The 20,753-nt window shown below is 44.8% G+C and overlaps 1 protein-coding gene across 5 annotated transcripts in view; it reads left to right on the top strand.

Annotated features, from left to right (window-relative positions):
* DDX11 (DEAD/H-box helicase 11) overlaps positions 1-20,753 on the top strand; it is a 48,756-nt gene that overhangs the window by 19,535 nt on the left and 8,468 nt on the right. For all 5 annotated transcript variants that reach the window (XM_036907965.2, XM_036907983.2, XM_036907992.2 and 2 more), the window contains exons 6-14: positions 13,609-13,654; positions 14,546-14,653; positions 14,845-14,932; positions 15,364-15,572; positions 17,066-17,218; positions 18,139-18,185; positions 18,524-18,603; positions 19,424-19,468; positions 19,583-19,650. In XM_036907965.2, the coding sequence (XP_036763860.2) occupies positions 13,609-13,654; positions 14,546-14,653; positions 14,845-14,932; positions 15,364-15,572; positions 17,066-17,218; positions 18,139-18,185; positions 18,524-18,603; positions 19,424-19,468; positions 19,583-19,650 (844 nt within the window). The remainder of the gene's footprint in view (positions 1-13,608; positions 13,655-14,545; positions 14,654-14,844; positions 14,933-15,363; positions 15,573-17,065; positions 17,219-18,138; positions 18,186-18,523; positions 18,604-19,423; positions 19,469-19,582; positions 19,651-20,753) is intronic.

Raw genomic sequence — 20,753 nt, 5'->3', positions numbered from 1 at the left:
GCCTCATTTGTTCTTGTTTTTCCAAGTTCGATAATTGTGACTTTAGACTGTTCATTTGGGATTGTTCTTTCTTCTTAAATATGCCTGGATTGCTATATACTTTCCTCTTAAAACTGCTTTTGCAGTGTCCCATAGAAGTTGGGGCTTTGTGTTGTTGTCATTTGTTTCCATATATTGCTTGATCTCTATTTTGATTTGGTCGTTGATCCATTGAGTATTTAGGAGCATGTTGTTAAGCTTCCATGTGTTTGTGAACTTTTTTGCTTTCTTTGTACAATTTGTTTCTAATTTTATACCTTTGTGGTCTGAGAAGTTGGTTGGTAGAATTTCAATCTTTTTGAATTTACTGAGGCTCTTTTTGTGTCCTAGTATGTGGTCTATTCTGGAGAATGTTCCATGTGCACTTGAGAAGAATGTGTATCCTGTTGCTTTTGGGTGTAGAGTGCTGTAGATGTCTATTAGGTCCATCTGTTCTAGTGTGTTGTTCAGTGCCTCTGTGTCCTTACTTATTTTCTGTCTGGTGGATCTGTCCTTTGGAGTGAGTGGTGTGTTGAAGTCTCCTAAAATAAATGCATTGCATTCTATTTCCTCCTTTAATTCTGTTAGTATTTGTTTCACATATGTTCGTGCTCCTGTATTTGGTGCATATGTATTTGTAATGGTTATATCCTCTTGTTGGATTGACTCCTTTATCATTATATAATGTCCTTCTTTATCTCTTGTGACTTTCTTTGTTTTGAAGTCTATTTTGTTTGATACTGGTACTGCAACACCTGCTTTTTTCTCCTTGTTGTTTGCGTGAAATATCTTTTTCCATCCCTTGACTTTTTGTCTGTGAATGTCTTTGGGTTTGAGGTGAGTCTCTTGGAAGCAGCACAGAGATGGGTCTTGCTTTTTTATCCATTCTGTTACTCTGTGTCTTTTGATTGGTGCTTTCAGTCCATTTACATTTAGGGTGACTATTGAAAGATACGTACTTACTGCCATTGCAGGCTTTAGGTTCGTGGTTACCAAAGGTTCAAGGGTAGCTTCTTTACTCTCTTACTGTCTAATTTACCTCGCTTATTGAGCTATTATAAACACAGTCTGATGATTCTTTATTTCTCTCCCTTCTTATTCCTCCTCCTCCATTGTTTGTATTTTAGGTGTTTTGTGTGTGTGTGTGTGTGCTCTTTTGTGTTTCCTTTGACTGCTTTAGTGGGTAGTTGATTTTATTTTTCACCTTTAGTTAGTATTTGATTGTTCCACTTTCTTTGCTGTGATTTTATTTTCTCTGGTGACATCTGTTTAGCCTTAGGAGTACTTCCATCTAGAGTAGTCCCTCTAAAATACCCTGTGGAGGTGGTTTGTGGGAGGCAAATTCCCTCAACTTTTGCTTGTCTGAGAATTGTTTAATCCCTCCTTAGTGTTTAAATGATAATCGTGCTGGATACAGTATACTTGGTTCAAGACCCTTCTGTTTCATTGCATTAAATATATCATGCCATTCTCTTCTGGCCCTTAAGGCTTCTGTTGAGAAGTCTGATGATAACCTGATTGGCTTTCCTTTGTAGGTGACCTTTTTTCTCTCTCTGGCTGCCTTTAATACTCTGTCCTTGTCTTTGATATTTATCATTTTAATTATTATGTGTCTTGGTGTTGTCCTCCTTGGGTTCCTTGTGTTGGAAGTTCTGTGTGCTTCCGTGGTCTGAGAGGCCATTTCCTCCCTCAGTTTGGGGAAGTTTTCAACAACTATTTCTTCAAATACACTTTCTTTCTCTTTTTCTCTCTCTTCTTATTCTGGTACCCCTATAATGCAGATATTGTTCCTTTTGGATTGGTCACCCAGTTCTCTTAATATTGTTTCATTTCTGGAGATCCTTTTATCTCTCCTGCATCAGCTGCTCTGCATTCCTGTTCTCTGATTTCTATTCCATCAATGGTCTCTTGCATCTTGTCCATTCTGCTTTTAAGTCCTTCCAGAGATTGTTTTATTTCTATATTCTCCCTCCTTAGCTCTTGCATATTTCTCTGCAAGTCCATCAGCATGGTTATGACCTTTATTTTGAATTCTTTTTCAGGAAGATTGGTTAGGTCTGTCTCCCCAGGTTCCCTCTCAGGGGACGATGTCTTTGTGATTCTGTTCTGGATCAAATTCTTCTGTCTTTTCATGGTGATGGGCAGATGGCTCGTGTGTCAGCTGGGAGAACAAAATCCCTTCCTGCTTGCTCCTTGTGTTCCTCTCCTGGGAGAATGGCGACCCCTAGCAGCTTGTGTTGGGCAGTTGCACGCAGACGCGGTCTCTGATTCTTGCCTGGGTTCTGTGGAGTTAGCTCCTTGCGGTTGCTGTGGGCGTGGCCACTTTCAGGCCGCTGCTTTGCTATGGCGGGGCCACGCCAGAGGGGGAATGGGCGGGAGGCTGTTTATCGCTGTGAGGGGCCTCCAAGCTGTGCTCGCGCCCAGGGGGTTAGGGCACCCGGTGTTCCCCGGGATTCCCATCTGCTGGGCTGAGTGTGCCGGGACACTTCCTTCCAGCTGTGAGGCCCTGTCCCTTTAAGACTTTCAAAAAGCACTCATTTTTCTTTTGTCCCAAGGGCACTGGCTCCGGGGACCCGCTCGCAGGTTTTACTGTCCCGTTTCCTTAGTATCCAGCACACCACGCACTGTATGTCTGAGCTCCCAGTGCGGATGGCTAGCGCTGGATATTTAGCAGTCCTGGGCTCCCTCTCCCTCCCCGCTCTGACTCCTCTCCTCCCGCTGAGGAGCTGGGGTGAGGGGCGCTCAGGTCCCTCCAGGGCACGGCTTGTATCTTACCCCCTTTGTGAGGCGCTGGGTTCTCGCAGATTTAGATGTAGCCTGGCTGTTGTCCTGTATCTTCTGGTCTGTCTTTTAGGAGTAGTTGTATTTTCAAAAATATATATGTTTTTGGGAGGAGATTTCCCCTGTCCTACTTACGCCACCATCTTAGCTTCTCCTCCAGATTTCCTTTTTTATGGCTGAATATTTCAGTGTGTGTGTGTGTGTGTGTGTGTGTGTGTGTGTGTGTGTGCATCACATTTTCTTTATCCATTTATCTGTCTTTGGACATCTTGGTTGTATCCATGTCTTAGCTATTCTATTGTATATAAGGCTGTAGTGAACATGAGGGTGCAGGTGTCTCTCTCAGATAGTGATTTTGTTTCTTTCTGGTATATACCCAGAAGTGGAATTGCTGGGTCATAAATGGCACTTCTATTTTGAATTTTTTAGTAACCTCCACACTCTTTTCCATGGTGGCTGCACACGTGTACATTCCCACCATCAGGGCACCATGAGGATTTCTCTACATCCCTGCCAACACTTGTTTTTCTTGTCTTTTTGATACTAGCCATTCTTGGTGTGAGGTGATAATCTCATTGTGGTTTTGATTTGCATTTCGCTGATGATTAGTAATGTTGAGTATCTTTCATGTCTCTCTTGGCCATCTGTATATCTTTTTTTGGAAAAGTATCTATTCAGTTCTTCCTATTTTTTAACTGGATTATTTGTTGTTTTGGTTTTGAGTTCTTTATATATTTTGGATATCAACCTCTTACTGGATCTTTCATTTGCAGATATATTCTCCCATTCAGTAGGTTGCGTTTTTGTTTTGAGGATGGTTTCCTTCCCTGTGCAGAAGCTTTTTCATTTGATGTAGTGTAGTCCCACTTGTTCACTTTTGCTTTTGTTTCCCTTGCCTGTGGAGATATGTCCAGGAAAAAATTGCTAAGGACAATGCCCAAGAGCTTACTATCTATGTTTTCTTTTAGGAGTTATATGGTTTCAGGTCTGATATTTAAGTCTCTAATCTGTTTTGAGTGTATTTTTTTGTGTATGGAGTGAGACAGTGATCCAAGTTGATTCTCTTGCATGTAACTGTCCAATTTTTCCAACACCATGTTCTGAAGAGACTTTCTTCCCCATTGTATATTTTTGCCTCCTTTGTTGTAGATTAATTGACCATATAAACGTGGCTTTATTTCTGGGCTCAGTTCTGTTCCATAAATCTGTGTCTTTTTTTTTTTTGCTTGCACCATACTTGTTTTGATTGTTACAGCTTTGTAGTGTAGTCTGAAATCAGGGAGCATGGTACCTCCAGCTTTATTCTTCTTTTCAAGATTGCTTGGGCTACTTGGGGTCTGGTCTGTTGTGGTTCTGTACAAATTTAAGGATTATTCATTTTAGTTGTGTGAAAAATTCCATTGGTATTTGCATTGAATCTGTAGATCTTTTGGTAGTATGCACATCTTAACATAATTAATTATTCCAGGTCATGAACACAGTGTATCTTTCCATTTATTTATGTCTTTTTCAGTGTCATTCATCACTGTCCTAAAATTTTCAGAGTACAGGTCTTTTACCTCCTTGGTTAAATTTATTCCTAGGTAGAAAACAATTCCATTCACAGTTGCATCAAAAAGAATAAAATACCTAGGAATAAACCTAACCAAGGAAGCAAAAGACCTATATACCCTGAAAACTACAAGACACTCTTAAAAGAAATTAAAGAAGATACCAATAAATGGAAACCCATCCCATGCTCATGGATAGGAAGAATTAATATTGTCAAAATGGCCATCCTGCCTAAAGCAATCTAAAGATTTAATGCAATTCCTATCAAAATACCAACGGCATTCTTCAATGAACTAGCGAATATCATTCTAAAATTCATATGGAACCACAAAAGACCTCGAATAGCCAAAGCAATTCTGAGAAGGAAGAATAAAGCTGGGGGAATTATGCTCCCCAACTTCAAGCTTTACTACAAAGCCACCGTAATCAAGACAATTTGGTGCTGGCACAAGAACAGACCCATAGACCAATGGAACAGACTAGAGAGCCCTGATATAAACCCAACCATACATGGTCAATTAATATATGATAAAGGAGCCATGGATATACAATGGGGAAATGACAGCCTCTTCAACAGCTGGTGTTGGCAAAACTGGACAGCTACATGCAAGAGAATGAAACTGGATTATTGTTTAACCCCATACACAAAAGTAAACTCGAAATGGATTAAAGACTTGAATGTAAGTCTTGAAACCATAAAACTCTTAGAAGACAACATAGGCAAACATCTCCTGAATATAAGCATGAGCAACTTCTTCCTGCATCTCTTCGAGCAAGGGAAACAAAAGCAAAATTGAACTAATGGGACTACATCAAACTAAAAAGTTTCTGTACGGCAAAGGACACCATCAACAGAACAAAAAGGCATCCTACAGTATGGGGCAATATATTTGTAAATGACATATCTGATAAGGGGTTAACGTCCACAATATATAAAGAACTTACACGCCTCAACACTCAAAAAGCAAATAACCCGATTAACAAATGGGTAGAGAATATGAAGAGACAGTTCTCCAAAGAAGAAATTCAGATGACCAACAGACACTTGAAAAGATGCTCCACATCACTAATCATCAGGGAAATGCAAATTAAAACCACAATGAGATATCACCTCACACCAGTAAGGATGGCCAGCATTGAAAAGACTAAGAACGACAAATGCTGGCGAGGATGCAGAGGAAGACTGCTGGTGGGAATGTAAGCTAATTCAACCATTGTGGAAAGCAATATGGAGGTTCCTCAAAAAACTAAAAATAGAAATACCATTTGAACTGGGAATCCCACTCCTTGGAATTTACCCAAAGAATACAAGTTTTCAGATTCAAAAAGACATATGCACCCCGATGTTTATCGTAGCACTTTTTACAATAGCCAAGATATGAAGCAACCTAAGTGTCCATCAGTAGATGAATGGATAAAGAAGATGTGGTACATATACACAATGACATACTATTCAGCCATAAGAAAGAAACAAATTCTACCATTTGCAACAACATGGATGGAGCTGGAGGACATTATGCTCAGTGAAATAAGCCAGGCGGAGAAAGACAAGTGCCAAATGATTTCCCTCATTTGTGGAATATAGCAATGAAGCAAAACTGAAGGAACAAAATGGCAGCAGACTCAGAGACTCCAAGAATGAACTAGTGGTTACCAAAGGGGAGGGGTGTGGGAGGGTGGGTGGGGAGGGAGGGAGAAGGGGATTGAGGGGTACTATGTTTAGTACACATGGTGTGGGGGATCACGGGGAGAACAGTGTAGCACAGAGAAGGCACATAGTGAATCTGTGGCAACTTGTTGCACTAATGAACAGTGACTGCGTTGGGGCATGGGTGGGGACTTGATAATATGCGTAAATGTAGTGACCACATTGTTTTTTCATGTGAAACCTTCAAAGAGTGTATGTCAATCATACCTTAATAAAAAAGAGAAAACGAAAAAAATTTATTCCTAGGTATTTTATTCTTGATACAATTATGAGATTGTTTTCTTAATTTTTGCTAGTTTATTTTTAGTATATAGAAATGCAACAGATTTCTGTATTTTGATTTAGTAATCTGCAACATTACTGAATTAAGTTATCCTAATAGTTTTTTGGTGGTGTCTTAGGGGTTTTCTATATATAGTATCATGTCATCTGTAAATAGTGAGTTTTACTTCTTCCTTACTAACTTGAATACCTTTTATTTCCTCTTGTCTGCTGTGGCTAGGACTTCTAGTGGTGTGTTGATTGAAAGTGATAAGAGTGGGCATCCTTATCTTGTACCTGATTTTAGAGGAATAGCTTTCAGCTTTTCACCATTGAGTATGATGTTAGCTGTGGGTTTGTCATATATGGCCTTTATTGTGTTGATATATGTTTCCTCTATACCCACTTTGTTGAGAGTTTTTATCATGAATGGAGATTGAATTTTGCTTTCTTGGTATCTGTTGAGATGATCGTATGGTTTTTATCTTTCCTTTTAGTAGTATGGTATATTACATTGATTGATTTGTTGGTGTTGAACCATCCTTGCATTCCCTGGAATAAATTTCACTTGATCATGCTGAATGATCCTTTTAATGTATTTTTTTAAATTTTAGTATCATTAATCTACAATTACATGAGCAATATTATGTTTACTAGGCTCCCCCCATCATCAAGTCCCCCCCACATACCCCATTACAGTCACTGTCCTTCAGCGTAGTAAGATGCTGTAGAATCACTACTTGTCTTCTCTGTGTTGTACAGCCCTCCCCGTGCCCCCCCCTACATTATGTCTGCTAATCATAATGCCCCTTTCTTTTAATGTATTTTTAAATTTGGTTTGCTAATGTTTTGGTGAGGATTTTTGCATCTATGTTCATCAAGGATATTGATCTTTAATTTTCTCATTTTGTAGTGTCTTTAGGTATCATGGTAATGCTGGCCTCATAGAATGAATTAGCAAGCATTGCTTCCTCTTCTGTTTTTTGGAATAGTTTGAGAAGGACAGGTATTAACTCCTCTCTAAATGTTTGGTAAAATTTATCTGTGAAGCCATGTGATCCTGGACTTTTATTTGTTGGGAGTTTTTTGATTACTGATTCAATTTCATTATTAGTAATAGGTGTTTTCAGGTTTTCTATTTCTCCTTTATTCAGTCTTGGAAGATAATATGTTTCTAGATATTTATCCATTCTTTTTAGGTTGTCCAGTTTGTTGGCATACAACTTTTTGTAGAATTCTCCTATAATCCTTTGTATTTCTGTGGTGTTATAAATTCTTCTCTTTCATTGAGTTTACTCTCTTCTTTTCTTGTCTTTAGGTATGAAGTGAGTCTCTTATAAGCAGATGAGCCTTGGATTTTTATCCAGTGATTCATCATATATCTTTTGATTTATTTACATTTACATTTAAAGTCCATTTACATTTAAAGTAATTATTGATAGCTGTGTATTTACTGCTTTTTGTTCATTGTTTTTATGGTTGTTTTGGAAGTTCTCTGTTTCTTCCTTTCTTCTTCTCTTTCCTTGTGATTTAATGACTTCCTTTAGTGTTATACTTGGATTTCCTTCTCTTTGATTTTTGTGTATCTGTTAAAGGTTTTTGGTTTGTGGTTTCCATGCTTATGTATAGCATCCTATGTATATAGTAGTCTATATTAGGTTGATGGCTTAAATTTGAACACATTCTAAAAGCACATCTTTTTTATTAAACCCCCCTCCACATTTTATTTATATGATGTCATAGTTTACACATTTTTATTTTGTGTATCCCTTGATTAGTTTTTATATATAAAATTGATTTTACTACTTTTGTCTTTGGAACTTTATACTACCTTTATAAGTGATTGATCGGCTACCTTTACAGTATGTTTGTTTTTACCAGTGAAATTTTTTTCCTTTCATAATTTTGTACCAGTTATGGTCTTCTCCAGTTAAAGAATTCCTTAAAAATATTTCTTGTAAGGCTGGATAATGATGAACTCCTTTAGCTTTTGTTTGGGAATCAGCCCTGGATGATAACCTTGCTGGGTAGAGTATGTGAATATATCACGCTACCACCTTCTGGCCTACAGAGTTTCTGCTGAAAAATCAGCTGATAGCCTTATGGGGTTTTCCTTGTATTTAACTGTCTACTTTTCTCTTGCTGCTTTTAGGATTCTCTCTTTATTTTTCATATTCACCGTTTTTACTATGTGTCTTGGTGTGGCCCTCCTTTGGTTCCTCTTGTTAGTGGCTGTCTGCTTCCTTGACCTGTCTGTCTGTTTCATTCCCCATGTTAGGGGAGTTTTCAGGTAGTATTTCTTCAAACAGGTTTTCTACCCTTTTCTTTCTCTCTTCTCTTTCTGGGAACCCTGTTATGTGAGTGTTGTTTTGCTTGAAGTTGTGGCAGAGATCTCTTAACCTCTCCTCTTTAAAAACTTCTTTTTTCTGCTGTTCAGCTTGATTGCTTTTCCCCACCTTTTCTTGCAGATTGCTAATCCGTTGTTCCACAGCCTTTAATCTGCTGTGGATTCCCTGTAGTGTGTTTTTCATTTCACATATTGAATCCTTCAGCTCTGACAGCGCTTTTTATTATTTCCCATCCTTTTGTTAAAGTCCTCCCTGAGTTCATCTATTCTTCTGTCCAGTTCAGTGAGCATCTTTATGACCATTACTTTGAGTTCTTTATCAGGTAGATTGCTCTACTCTGTTTCATCTAGCAGGTTTTTTCCTGACATTTTGTCTTGTACTTTCATCTGGAACATACTCCTGTACCTCCTTATTTTGTCTGGCTCTCTGTGTTTGTCTTGTATATTCAGTCGGTTATGTCTCTTGGTCTTGCATGCTTTATGTAGTAGGCATCATGTGGTGCCAAGAAGTGCAATACCCCCTGCTCACCAGAACCAGGTGGCTCCAGGGGAGTCTCCTATATGGGCTGTGTGCACCCTTCTGTGGTGGCTGAGCCAGGTTGCTGCGGGTGGGCTGTTGTCCCGGCCAGCCCTGCCTGGCTCTCAGCAGTGACGGCTGTGACTGCTGCAGGGGCATGGGCTTGCAGGCTCACTCCCCGTGTGGCCTCGAAGAGGCTCTGCTGCAGCCCCTGCAGGTGTGCTTGCTCACAGGTGGGCCCAGCTTCAGCCTGGCTGTCAGCAAATGCTGGGCAGGGAGGGGGCAGGTTGGGAACTAATGTGAGCATGCTGGTGGGTGGGACTAGTTCCTCCCCTCAGGGCAGGAGGTACTGGAGGGGCTCTGGTCCTGGCAGGGGCTAGTTGCTGGGTGTGGTAGGTTGGTAGTTGCTCTGGGGGGGATACCGGTTCCAACTGAGGCTGTTCCCTGGTTGTGGTGATGTGGAAGTTGCTTTGGAGGGGCACCTGCTGAGGTGGAGGGTTGGGCAGGGTGAGTCTGCAGGGAAACACAGGGCAAAACAAGCAGTAGAGTCATGGTAGATGGAGAGTTTCAGTTGGCTCCTGCAAGCATCTGGTCAGCTAGGGTGAGGGAGGGCAAGAAAATGGTGCCAGCTAGCCTGTTCTTCCCTGGAGAGAGCTCCTGCAGATCCTGCCCCTCAGGCTCATGGCCCAAAATTAATTGTTAATTCTTCACGTATAACCCAGGTGCTTTTCAGATTGCTGCTTCTGTGCTGGGTCTCAAACTGATCACCATCCAGGAGCAGAGGCTCATTCCAGCAGCCCTGCAGCTCTCCTGGAGTTAAGCCCTGCTGATTTCAGAGCCTCCTGTACAGAAGCTCATCTAGTGCAGGTTCCCAGGGTCTGGCTGCCAGGATGCCAGGTGTGGGGCCTTACCTCCTTGCTCCCTCCTGCTTGTGGGTTAGGTTTGGAGAAGGGTTTGGATCCTGACTGGCTCTGCCTCCTTCATCTTTCTTAGTGTGTCCTTTTCTTTGTCATTCACTGTGGCAGGTCTGTTCTGTAGTCTTTGGGTTGTTTTCAGAGTTGTTTTATATGTAGTTGCTGCCTTGGTATGTGCATGGGAGGAAATGATCAATGTGACCTCCTATTCTGCCATCTTCCCAGGTACCCCACCCCTCTGCTAATTTTTTAATCGATGATTTGGTTTTCTGCTAGTGAGTTATATGAGTTCCTTATATATTTAGGCTCTAAACCCCTTATCAGGTATATGGTTCGTAAATATTTTCTGCCATTTGATAAGTTGCCTTTTCATTTTGTTGATGGTGTCCTTTGCTGTGTAGAAGCTTTTGGTTTGATGTAGTTCCACTTGTTTTTGTTTTTGTTGCTTGTACTTTTGGTGTCATATCCAAAAAATCGCCAAGACCAATGTTAGGAAGCTTTTTCCCTGTGTTTTCTTCTAGGAGTTTTGTAATTTCACGTACCATATTTAAGTCTTTAAATCTGTTTTGAGTTAATTATTGTGAGTAGTGTAAGATAGGGGTCCAGTGTCGTCATTTTGCATGTGAATATCCAGTTTTCAAACACTATGTTAAAGAATCTCTTTTCCCCTTTGGGTATTTGTGGCTCAAATATTAGTTGACTGTATATGTGTGGGTTCATTTCTGGGATCTGTTATGTTCCATTGGTCTGTGTGTGTGTTTATGCCAGTACCATACTGTTTTGATTACTGTAGCTTATAGATTGAAATCAGGATGTGTGATGCCTTCAGCTTTGTTTTTTCCTCAATATTGCTTTGACTATTCAGGGTCTTTTGTGATTCCATGTGATTTTTAGGATCACTTTATTTATGTGAAAAATGCCAATGAAATTTTGATAGGGATTGAATTAAATCTGTAGATGGCTTTGAGTAGTGTGGACATTTTAGCAATATTCTTCTTGTCCATGAACATGGGATATTCCATTTATTTGTATAGTTTCTTTCATCAATATCTTACAGTTTTCAGTGTATAGATATTTCATTTCCTTGGTTAAATTTATTCCTATGTATTTTATTGTTTTTGATGACATTGTAAATGAGATTGTTTTGTTTTTCAGATAGTTCATTGTTAGTGCACAGAAATGCAACTGCTTTTTCTATGTTGATTTTATATCTTGCAATTCATTTTTTAGTTTTAACAGTTTTTTGGTAGAGTCTTTAGAGTTTTCTATATATAAAATCAGGAGATCTGCAGAGACGGTTTTACTTCAACTTTTCTGATTCAGATGCCTTTTCTTTTTCTTATCTGATTGCTGTGGCTAGGACTTCCAGTACTGTGTTGAATAGGAATAGTGAGAGTGAACACCCTTGTCTTGTTCCTGATCTTAGAGGAAGTTTTCAGCCTTGCACCATTGTGTATGTTGTGCATGGCCTTGGTTATGTTGCAGTACATTCCTTCTATACCTTATTTGTTAAGAGTTTTTAACATGAATGGATGTTGAATTTTGTCATATGTTCTTTGTGCATCTTTTGAGATGATTGTATGATTTTGATCTTCCATTATGTTAATGTGGTGTATATGTTTATTGGTTTGCTTGTGTTGACCATCCTTGCATCCCAGGGATAAATCCCACTTAATCATGCTATATGATCCTTTCAAAGTCCTGTGCAATTCAGTTTGCCAGTATTTTGTTGAGAATTTTTGGTCTGTATTCAACAGGGATATTGTCCTGTATGTTTTCTTTTTTCATAGTGTCTGTATATGGCTTTGGTATCAGAGTTAATGCTGGTCTTGTAAAATGAATTTGGGAATGTTCCTCCTTTTCAGTGTTTTAGAATAGTTGGAGAGGGATTGATACCATTTCTTTAAACATTGTGGTAGAATTCACCAGTGAAACCATCTGGTTCTAGGTGTTTCTTTGTTCCTGCTCAGAGGCCTGCCCTTAAGTACAGATTTCAGGACATGGATTAGAACCAAAACTTAATACCCTGCTCAAGGCTGAGATGTCTGGGCTGCTTTATGCATCTCACTCAGGCAGAGATGGTAGCAGTGAGTACTCCAAAATCCATTTCCTACTGCCTCCAAGATTGCTTGTCCACTCTTACTTCTCCTCAAGAGCCCCTTAGGAACAAGATAAAGACTTGAATGAAGTTTGTGATTATTAGAGAAACAAAGTGCTCCTTACGGTCTGAGCAAGAGCCATTAATCCTGCAGATTAGCTTATGTAGCTTCCGAAGCTGTGGTATTTTGAGAGGACACGAACGAGCCTCTCTAAGGACACAACCACTTCTGAATGCAAAATTTTTGCTCTTCATTTCTTCACACTTACAGCATTAGGTCCTGTTGAGTTTGCTCACCATGTGGTACGTGATTTAAATCCAGGTCTTTCGGACAAAGCTGACTGAGCAATTTTTTATTGACCAGGGAGCCAACCCTATAAATAACTCCTCTTATAATAGCCCAAGGCTATTTGCATTTCTGCTTTTCAAAAAAAATTGCTAGGTTAACAAAAATATTCTATATGATGGTTCTGTCAGTAACATGTACCTATAAAAGGATTTTGTGTTTCTAAGGAACCTAGACTAATGCTCATTCAGCCATGTAGTGCAGGGCTGGCCTCCTTCTCAGTGGTGGGCTCTTACCCTCTCTCACTGCTCTAAAGGGGCAGGCTGAGGTACTGGGGAGAGAAGAGGCCTGCCTGGTCATGAGTGGCAGCTGTTTATTTACTCAGTCAGTCCTCTGTGGCTCCAGTCAGGAAATGTGCGTGGTGTGCCTGCTGTGTGCTGGGCTTCGGGTGGGACCCCAGAATGTCACAGAAACCAGACATGCCCAGGTGCTGCCTGTGGACATAACAGTCTGGTGGGGGAGACACCCCAAGAATAGCAATTTTGAATGAGATGGGTAATTATAAAGAACAGGTGTAGGGGCCAAGGAAGGCCTCCCAGGAGGAGGTGATGTTTATGCGGAGATCTCAAGGTTGACAGGAGCTGGCTAGGTAAAATGGGAGTCAAGGGAGAGAGCATTCCATGCAGAGAAGAGCACGTCCAGGGCTCTGCGGTGATGAGGAGCAGAGGTCTCCTGGGGAACTGAGAGGAGTCTAGTTTGCTGGAGGGCAGGCAGTGCGGGGAGAGCCCCCTCGATGACAGAGTCAGACACTAGACCCAGGCGTAGGGGTGCCACGCCCCTTTCTCCTCTCCCTCCTGAGTGGCAGTGGGCCCAGGGCATCGGTGTTGGCCAGGAGGACATCTCTGCAGAGCAAGGGAGGACTGGGCACTTGGTGGGGCCTTGGGGCTGGGCTGTGTCTGCCTTTTTCCGGCTCAGAGCTCAGACCTCTGTTCTGATGGCCTCTGTTGGACCTACATCCTTAGGCCCAGGGCTAGTCGCTGGCATGTGGCGGATGCCCAGCACATGTTTTCAGTTGACCAGCATTCCCTGAGAAGACTGTTTTCTCAGTGTTGTTGTTTCTCTCTCAGAGTGGATGAGGATGAGGATGACCTGGAGGAAGAACATGTAACTAAGGTAAGACCTTGTCCTGGGAATTCTGCTGTAATGGGTGCTGAGTCCTGGGCTCTCCATCCCCAGGGACTGTGTGACAGCCCTTCATCTGCTTCCCCCTCTTGCTGTTGAAGAGCTCCAGTCTGCTGAGTGGGGCTCCCCAGGCCCGGACCATGGTCCCCAGGTGCTCACCTGGCAGGTGGGGCTGGGCTCCTGGGATGAGGCTGGGCTCAGGTGCCCCAGGGCGTCAAGGAGCTGCCTCCTGGGCTGAGGCTATGCTTTCTCCTCCATGGGGGTGGCGGGAGGGGGACAGGCCAGAGCAGGAATGCTCCACCCTTGGCCCCCCATGGTCTGTTCCTTGTGTGTGTGTGTGTGTGTGTGTGTGTGTGTGTGTGTGTGTGTGTGTGTGTGTGAGACTAGTTTTTGTTTTTGAAATGAGGCATTCCCCTCCCTACTTTTCCTTTTCTCACTCCTTTGAATCTTAGAGGAGCCCAGATTGTGTTCAGATGAACCCCTGCCTGCCGGCAGCCCTGCACATCGAGCCCTCAGGGAGCCCTCCCCAGCACACTCCCCAGCACACTCCCCAGAATCAGTCTCTCCCCTGTCAGGAATCACCACTCTGGGAAGTACTGTTCCCAAGGGGACCAAGGCCTGCAGAGACAGAGCATCCGAGGCTGGGGGTGGCTGACGGGAGGAGTTCCATCTTGCAGGAACTCTCTGGAACTTCTGGAGCTGAGGGTGCAGTGGGGACGCATTAGCACAGACTTGCTCCTGGAGGGTCACCTTGCTCTCTGTGTCTTTGAGGCCATTCCCTGTTCCTCAGCCTCTTGGGCCACGGCATTCTGTGATGTGCAGAGGATATTCAGGTACGGTGCGGTCTCCTCTTTGAAATCCCCTTCTTTTTCTTTGGAGCAGATCTATTACTGTAGTCGGACACACTCCCAGCTGGCCCAGTTCGTGCATGAGGTCCGGAAGAGCCCTTTCGGCAAGGACACCCGGCTTGTGTCCCTCGGCTCTCGGCAGGTACACAGAGGCAGGGTGTCTCAAACCAGGCACACCCTGGTCCCTTCCCTGTGCCTTCGTCTTCCTCCCCCAGGCAGGCCGAGTGGTGGGTCCACGGAACAGAGGTGGCTGGGTGGGCAGCCCCGGGGGGATGCTGTATATCATTTCGCCAGCTCCATTTCTTTCACTCTTCCTCCCTCCTCTGCCCGTAGAACCTGTGTGTAAACGAAGATGTGAGGATGCTGGGTTCTGTGCAGCTCATCAGTGACCGCTGCCTGGAGATGCAGAGAAGCAAACATGGTAGCCATAGTGCCCTTGAGCTGCAGACAGAGCCCCTGGGGCTGTCATGTAGCCTTAGGTGGTGCTGGGAAAGAGGGCAGGAGTGGAGTGGACCAGGGGTGCAGGAGATAAGGGCAGACTCCCAGCTGGCGGAAATGGAGGCAGAGCCGAGCCTGGGTTCCCCCTAAAGGCTGTCTCCTTGGGAAGGGGCATTTTGCTTGCTGGGTCAGCATCTGGTCCGAAACCCTGACTCTCAGAACAAGTTTATCAGCTGCTCCCGAGAACACAAAGCAGTAGGTGCCAGGGTGCTCTGAGGAGACCATCGTAAGCAGTACTTGGAAGGGCTTTCTAGACCCCACGGAGACAGGTCTTAACACTGTGGACCAGCTCCTGGCCCCATGGACAGTTAGCATTCTTTCTGCCCTTGTCCCTTGGGCCTCTGCCACCCTCAGAGAAGAAGAGCAAAGCTGAGGAAGAGAAGCCCAAGAAGAGAAAGCAGGAGTCCCAGGCTGCCTGCCCCTTCTACAACTGTGAGCAGCTGCAGCAGCTCCGGGATGAGGTCCTGGCGGAGGTGAAGGACATTGAGCAGCTGGTGGCCCTGGGGAAGGAGGCTCGGGCCTGTCCCTATTACGGGAGCCGGTTTGCCATCCCAGCAGCCCAGGTGAACACCCTGGAGGGTTGGGCAGCAGCTCTTGTCTCTAACTGCAGCCTAGGCCACAAGGGAATTCCCTATTCCTCTTTTCATTCAGAAGGGTGTCCCTGGCCAGGGGTGGACTCACGTGTAACCCACTCTCCTAGTACATCAGTTTGGGGCAGCTCCAGCGTCCTTGGTGGCTCTGGGCCTCCGGGACAGTTGGCATTATTGTGGGACAGCAGAGAAGAGCCAGGAAGGACTGTGAATTCCTGATGAAAAACTAGTAGAGGTGCCAGGGATGCAGGGAGGGAGCTGCAGAATGTAGATATGTTTCCAAATGGCCTTTCAGAGCAACTGTCCCAACTTAATGCACCTGCCTGCCCCATGCGGGAATACCGTCTTCTCTAGACTTGCCGTATTGACTGTTAGCTTTAACCAGAGAAAAACTGCCATTTTGACATACTGTCATCTGGTAGGTGTGATTTAAACTGTTTTCTGCCACTTGCTTAATTTGACTTTCGGGTATCATTCACGGAGAATTCCATACAATCCAGAAGAGATATAAGTAGATTTTCAAAGATGCAGGGAATTACATGGGTAATAACTTCTACATGGCGGTGGAGTGCCCATCGGTACATGACCCTGACCTATGGGGGGGTACCCTCCTGGAAGTCTGGGATCCTCCCAGCTCACTGGTCTCATGCCCTTGCCAGGGGCTGTTTGCCACAGCATGAGGTTAGTGCTATTAACATGCATATGCAAAAATAGTAAGATGTCCTGAAATTTTTATGATCTTAACTTAGTAAGGCACTTTTCACCTCATTTTTGCTTTTATAGTGTCCCACTGAAATGGCTAAGGCAGATGTTATCCATATTGTACACATAAGGACACTAAGGCCCAGAAAGGCTGTGATTTATGTTTTCTCACAGCAAGTGAGTAATGGAGCCAGTATTAAAACCCTGGTCATAAGTTTCCAGTTTTCTGGATTTTCACATGTTTGTCAGTATTATTCTAACTGGAAAATTATTCTCACAACACTGCACCTAAAATTTACAGTGTGCTTTTATTTTTGTGACCCCAATGTCTACTCTGTCAATCTGCATTTGAGATAAAGCTTATCAAGCCCATTTTGCAGTGAGAAAATCGAGGTTCAGAGAGGTGGTGAGTTTCCCAAGAGTCACACGGCTGGGAAGTGGCCAGAACCCAGGGCTGCTTTTAATACTCGAGGGGTTTTCACATTTGAGCCAACTTGGGTGCTGCTACCTTGGGGGCAGGTTTAGTCCTCGGTTCAGTTGGAAGTCAGAACAGCTCCCATTTTAGCTGTTCTGTATATTTGATGTGGCCCCTAAAACTTTTGAGGAAAGGGTCTGCAGCCAAAAGCCCAGCACTGTGCTGTAGGTTTCTCTCTCAAGTTCCCTTCACGTATTCCGGGTAGCACATAGAACCACTCACATCAGGAGCTTAGTGTCAACTGGGCCCCCCCACCTGTGGGATCTCAGGATGCCCATCTCCTCCCCAGCTGGTGGTGCTGCCCTACCAGATGTTGCTGCACGCGGCCACCCGGCAGGCCGCGGGGATCCGGCTGCAGGGCCAGGTGGTGGTCATCGACGAGGCGCACAACCTGATTGACACCATCATGGGCATCCACAGTGCCGAGGTCAGCGGCTCCCAGGTGGGTTAGCCTTGCCGTCCCGGGCCAGGCCTGCTATGGGACGAGGCACGTGGTTGCTCCTCTCAGTACCCAGAGCCCCTCTGTGGAGGGGGCTTGGCAGAGGGTGCCCAGAGTCAAGGCAGTGCCCTCATCAGAGACGGAATCTGGCTTCCCTGAAGATCTTAGACTACAGAGGCCCAGCTCAGGAGAGGCAGCTCATTTCCCTGCTCTTCACCAGCCTGTGTCACCCCAGGTCCTCCCAGCCCAGGATGCTAACTAGTTCTCCATTACCCCAGGCGATGGGACTGGAGAAGCAGGGGTACCCATGTAGTGGAATGTTATTACTGATGCTGCTTTGAGGGATGCTCAGGATTTCTGAAAGCCACTATTTATTTACTTTTTACTTTTCCTGTGCCACACACCACACGAGGAGTCTCTATTTTCACACTGACTACATGGGGCTGGTGTTTTGGTTTTGTGTTGAGAACTCTCAGATTCAGAGAGGCTTAAGCAGTGTGTCTAAGGTCACACAGCTAATTGTGGAGCTCTGATTTGATCACTGGTTTCTGACCCCACATGACCTCCCACCACCTCTACTGACCAGTGCCTGGGTGACCTTTGGCCAAAATGTGATGGCTGCCTTGAACCAGACAGCAAGTCCTTCCCCAGCCCAGTAAAAACTAGCAGGGGGACTCCCTCCCTGAGAGATTCAGCCTCTTGCTTTTTCCCTGATTCAAAGTGGACCGTGTGGCAGAGCCTGCCTTTCTTCTTTTAAAACCCGTGCCTTTTGTCTGTACCCAGCCCCACTGTCCCCACCTTGGTGGCTCCCTGTGTGTCCTGGCTGGCATTCTCTAGGAGTAACTAAGATGTCACTGGTACAGGCCTTGGCTGTCTGCCCAGAGCCTGGTCTGCCTTCTCACCTGTTCTCTGTCCTCCCCCAGCTCTGCCATGCCCACTCCCAGTTGCTCCAGTATATGGAACGATACAGGTGAGACACTGACCCCTGAAGGGGAGGGAAGGCCCTGCCCACCTCAGGGCCCTGTCAGCCTCTGACAGGAAGCATGTGGGGCACTGTCAGTGGCCTGGGCCTAGCATCGGGTGGGCCAGCGTGCTGTCACTGGCGTGTACCCCATACAGACCAAGGGCACTTGGGACTGAGAGCTGGGTGTGAAGGCCTTGGGCCACGACCAGCCATTTTTCCTGGGAGTGTACTTGTACCTGTGACCCTCCTGGAAAGACAGCAGACAGAAAGGCCTCAGCATGGGGCCTTGGGAGGGCAGTTGCTGTTGGATTACCACCACTTGACAGCTATTTGTGTCTCCTCAGGAAACGTCTGAAGGCCAAGAACTTGATGTACATCAAACAGATCCTGTATCTGCTGGAGAAGTTTGTAGCCGTGCTAGGTGGTAAGGAGCACCATGGCTGGGCCTGTGGGACTTACTGGACTCCATTCTCTGGATGCCAGTCCAGAAACCTGGATTTTCTGTGTCCTCAAGAATTGTACTGACCATTGATTTAGAAAATTCTTAATTTTTATAGCTTGGTTGAATTGTCTGACCTTAGATCTTTTTCTAGAATCCTAGTTTATTTGCCCCTGTTCTGAGTCTTTTATTTTGCCAAATCCTACTGCACAGGTTATATTCATGATAGCAGAATATAAATACAGGTGTATGACATGTTCTACAGCCATGAGAGTGCTCTGACAGTCTGCTGTGAGGAAAGCAGCAGGCAAGCTGACCTCCTAGCCAATGAGCCAGGCAAACCTCAGGGCAGACAAGTGACCTGCCCCATGGGCCCAGGAAGAGGGACTGGAGTCTCTGGATCCAGGTCCCTTGCATTCTTTGCTCCATGCCCTTTCCTTTACTGTAGAGCAATCCCTTTGAAGTTCCAGAAAGCCAGCGAGGGATTTTTCTGGAGGGTTTTTGTTTCATTGGTGATCTTTACTTCCATCCCTACCAGCACTGGTCACCTGCATAAAGTGGGGAGGTCCCTCTGTCCCGGCCTCCTTGGAGCAGGCGTGAAAAGAATGAAATCACATGCTTTGGGCTCAGTACGCAAACATGGGTCAGACTTTGAGGCTCCCTGGAAGGCTCTCAGTGGGTTCTCAGTGTGCTATAAATGGCAGAAATCCTGTTGAAGTGTGGGTGCTCTTCATATTTGAATGGAGAGTGTGAAGGTGGAGAGCCAGAGGGACCACCATCCTGACCTGTTCAAATTCTGTTTTAGGGAACATAAAGCAAAATCCCAATACCCAGAGCCTCTCGCAGACAGGTAAGCAGGCTGCCCTCCGCGGCCCAGAGCTGGTCTGAGCTGTGTCTGAGTGTTTCTCCGGGGCCATGGTCTTCAGGACAAGGACTCCAAGGCCCTCCGTTTGTTTCCTCTCAGGGACAGAGCTGAAGACCATCAACGACTTTCTCTTTCAGAGCCAGATAGACAACATCAACCTGTTCAAGGTAGAGGTTTTCATCTTTTTATGTTGGCTGTGCATGTCCTGGCTGGCATTCTCTAGGAGTAACTAAGACATCAGAGTTCCTTGTCTTTATCACCACCTGTGGGCAGAGCCCAATGTAAAGCCCACAAAAGAGATAAAAAGTAAATTCCTTCTGTCCTCAGATGGCCTGGAGGTCTGAGACCTACAGCATAGGTGTTTGTAATTACTTAACCCTTAAACAGAGCAACGTGTCAGCAAGAAGAAAATAATCTTTGACTGAGGGTTGGAAGATCGCAGGGGCTGGGGAGAAAGGTGCCTTTCTTTGTACCTACTTAGCACAAATGAACTCCAGGGGCTTTGCCTCCCTCCATCTGTCCTCGGGCAGTCCTTCCCCTGGGCTTCTGGACAGAGCAGGAAGCTAACTTGGTGAGCATAGTCCTGCCATAGGCTGAGGGTGAGGACATTCTTGAGCTGCTCTCTTGGCCCCCCCTCTTCGTCCTGCTCCAGGCCTGCATGGCTGCGCTCTCCCGGGTGGGGCACACCCACCACCACACTATTCGCACCCTCAGTGATTCCAAATTAATAACACGGAGCACTTGCTGTATCTGAGGCAGTGCGCCAGGTTCTGAGACCACAGGTAGGCTGTCGTACCACCATTTGAAAGCACAGGGAACAGGCCCAGAGAGGTTTCCTCAAGAAGACGGGGGTCACAGGCCACACAGGAGTGAGCCAGACAGTGAACCCAGGGGCTTGGACTCAAGATCCTGCCCTCTTTCCACCCTTTACTGTTTTTCTTCAAACCAGCTTGCCCCTGACCTCCCATTTTGGTCGTGGTCTCTGCCATTATCCCCATCAGACAGGCTGGCAGTCCGAGTCATCTTTTCTTACTATTTTTTTGTGTGATGTATAGCTGGCATAGTATTAGTTTCCAGCATACAGCATAGTGATTTGACATTTATATACATTACAAATGCTCACGGTGGTAAGTGTAGTTATCATCTCTCACCACACTAAATTATTCCAGTATTACTGATGGTGGTCCCATGCTGTACTTTTATCCTGTGACTTCCTGTTTAATAATTGGAAGTTTGTACCTCTCAGTCCCCTCACCTGTTTTGCCCATCC

The sequence above is a fragment of the Manis pentadactyla genome, chromosome 14 (assembly GCF_030020395.1).
Source record: "Manis pentadactyla isolate mManPen7 chromosome 14, mManPen7.hap1, whole genome shotgun sequence".
Lineage (NCBI taxonomy): Eukaryota > Metazoa > Chordata > Mammalia > Pholidota > Manidae > Manis > Manis pentadactyla.
Note: the sequence above shows the minus strand (reverse complement) of the source record. Positions and strands in the feature narration are given on the sequence as shown.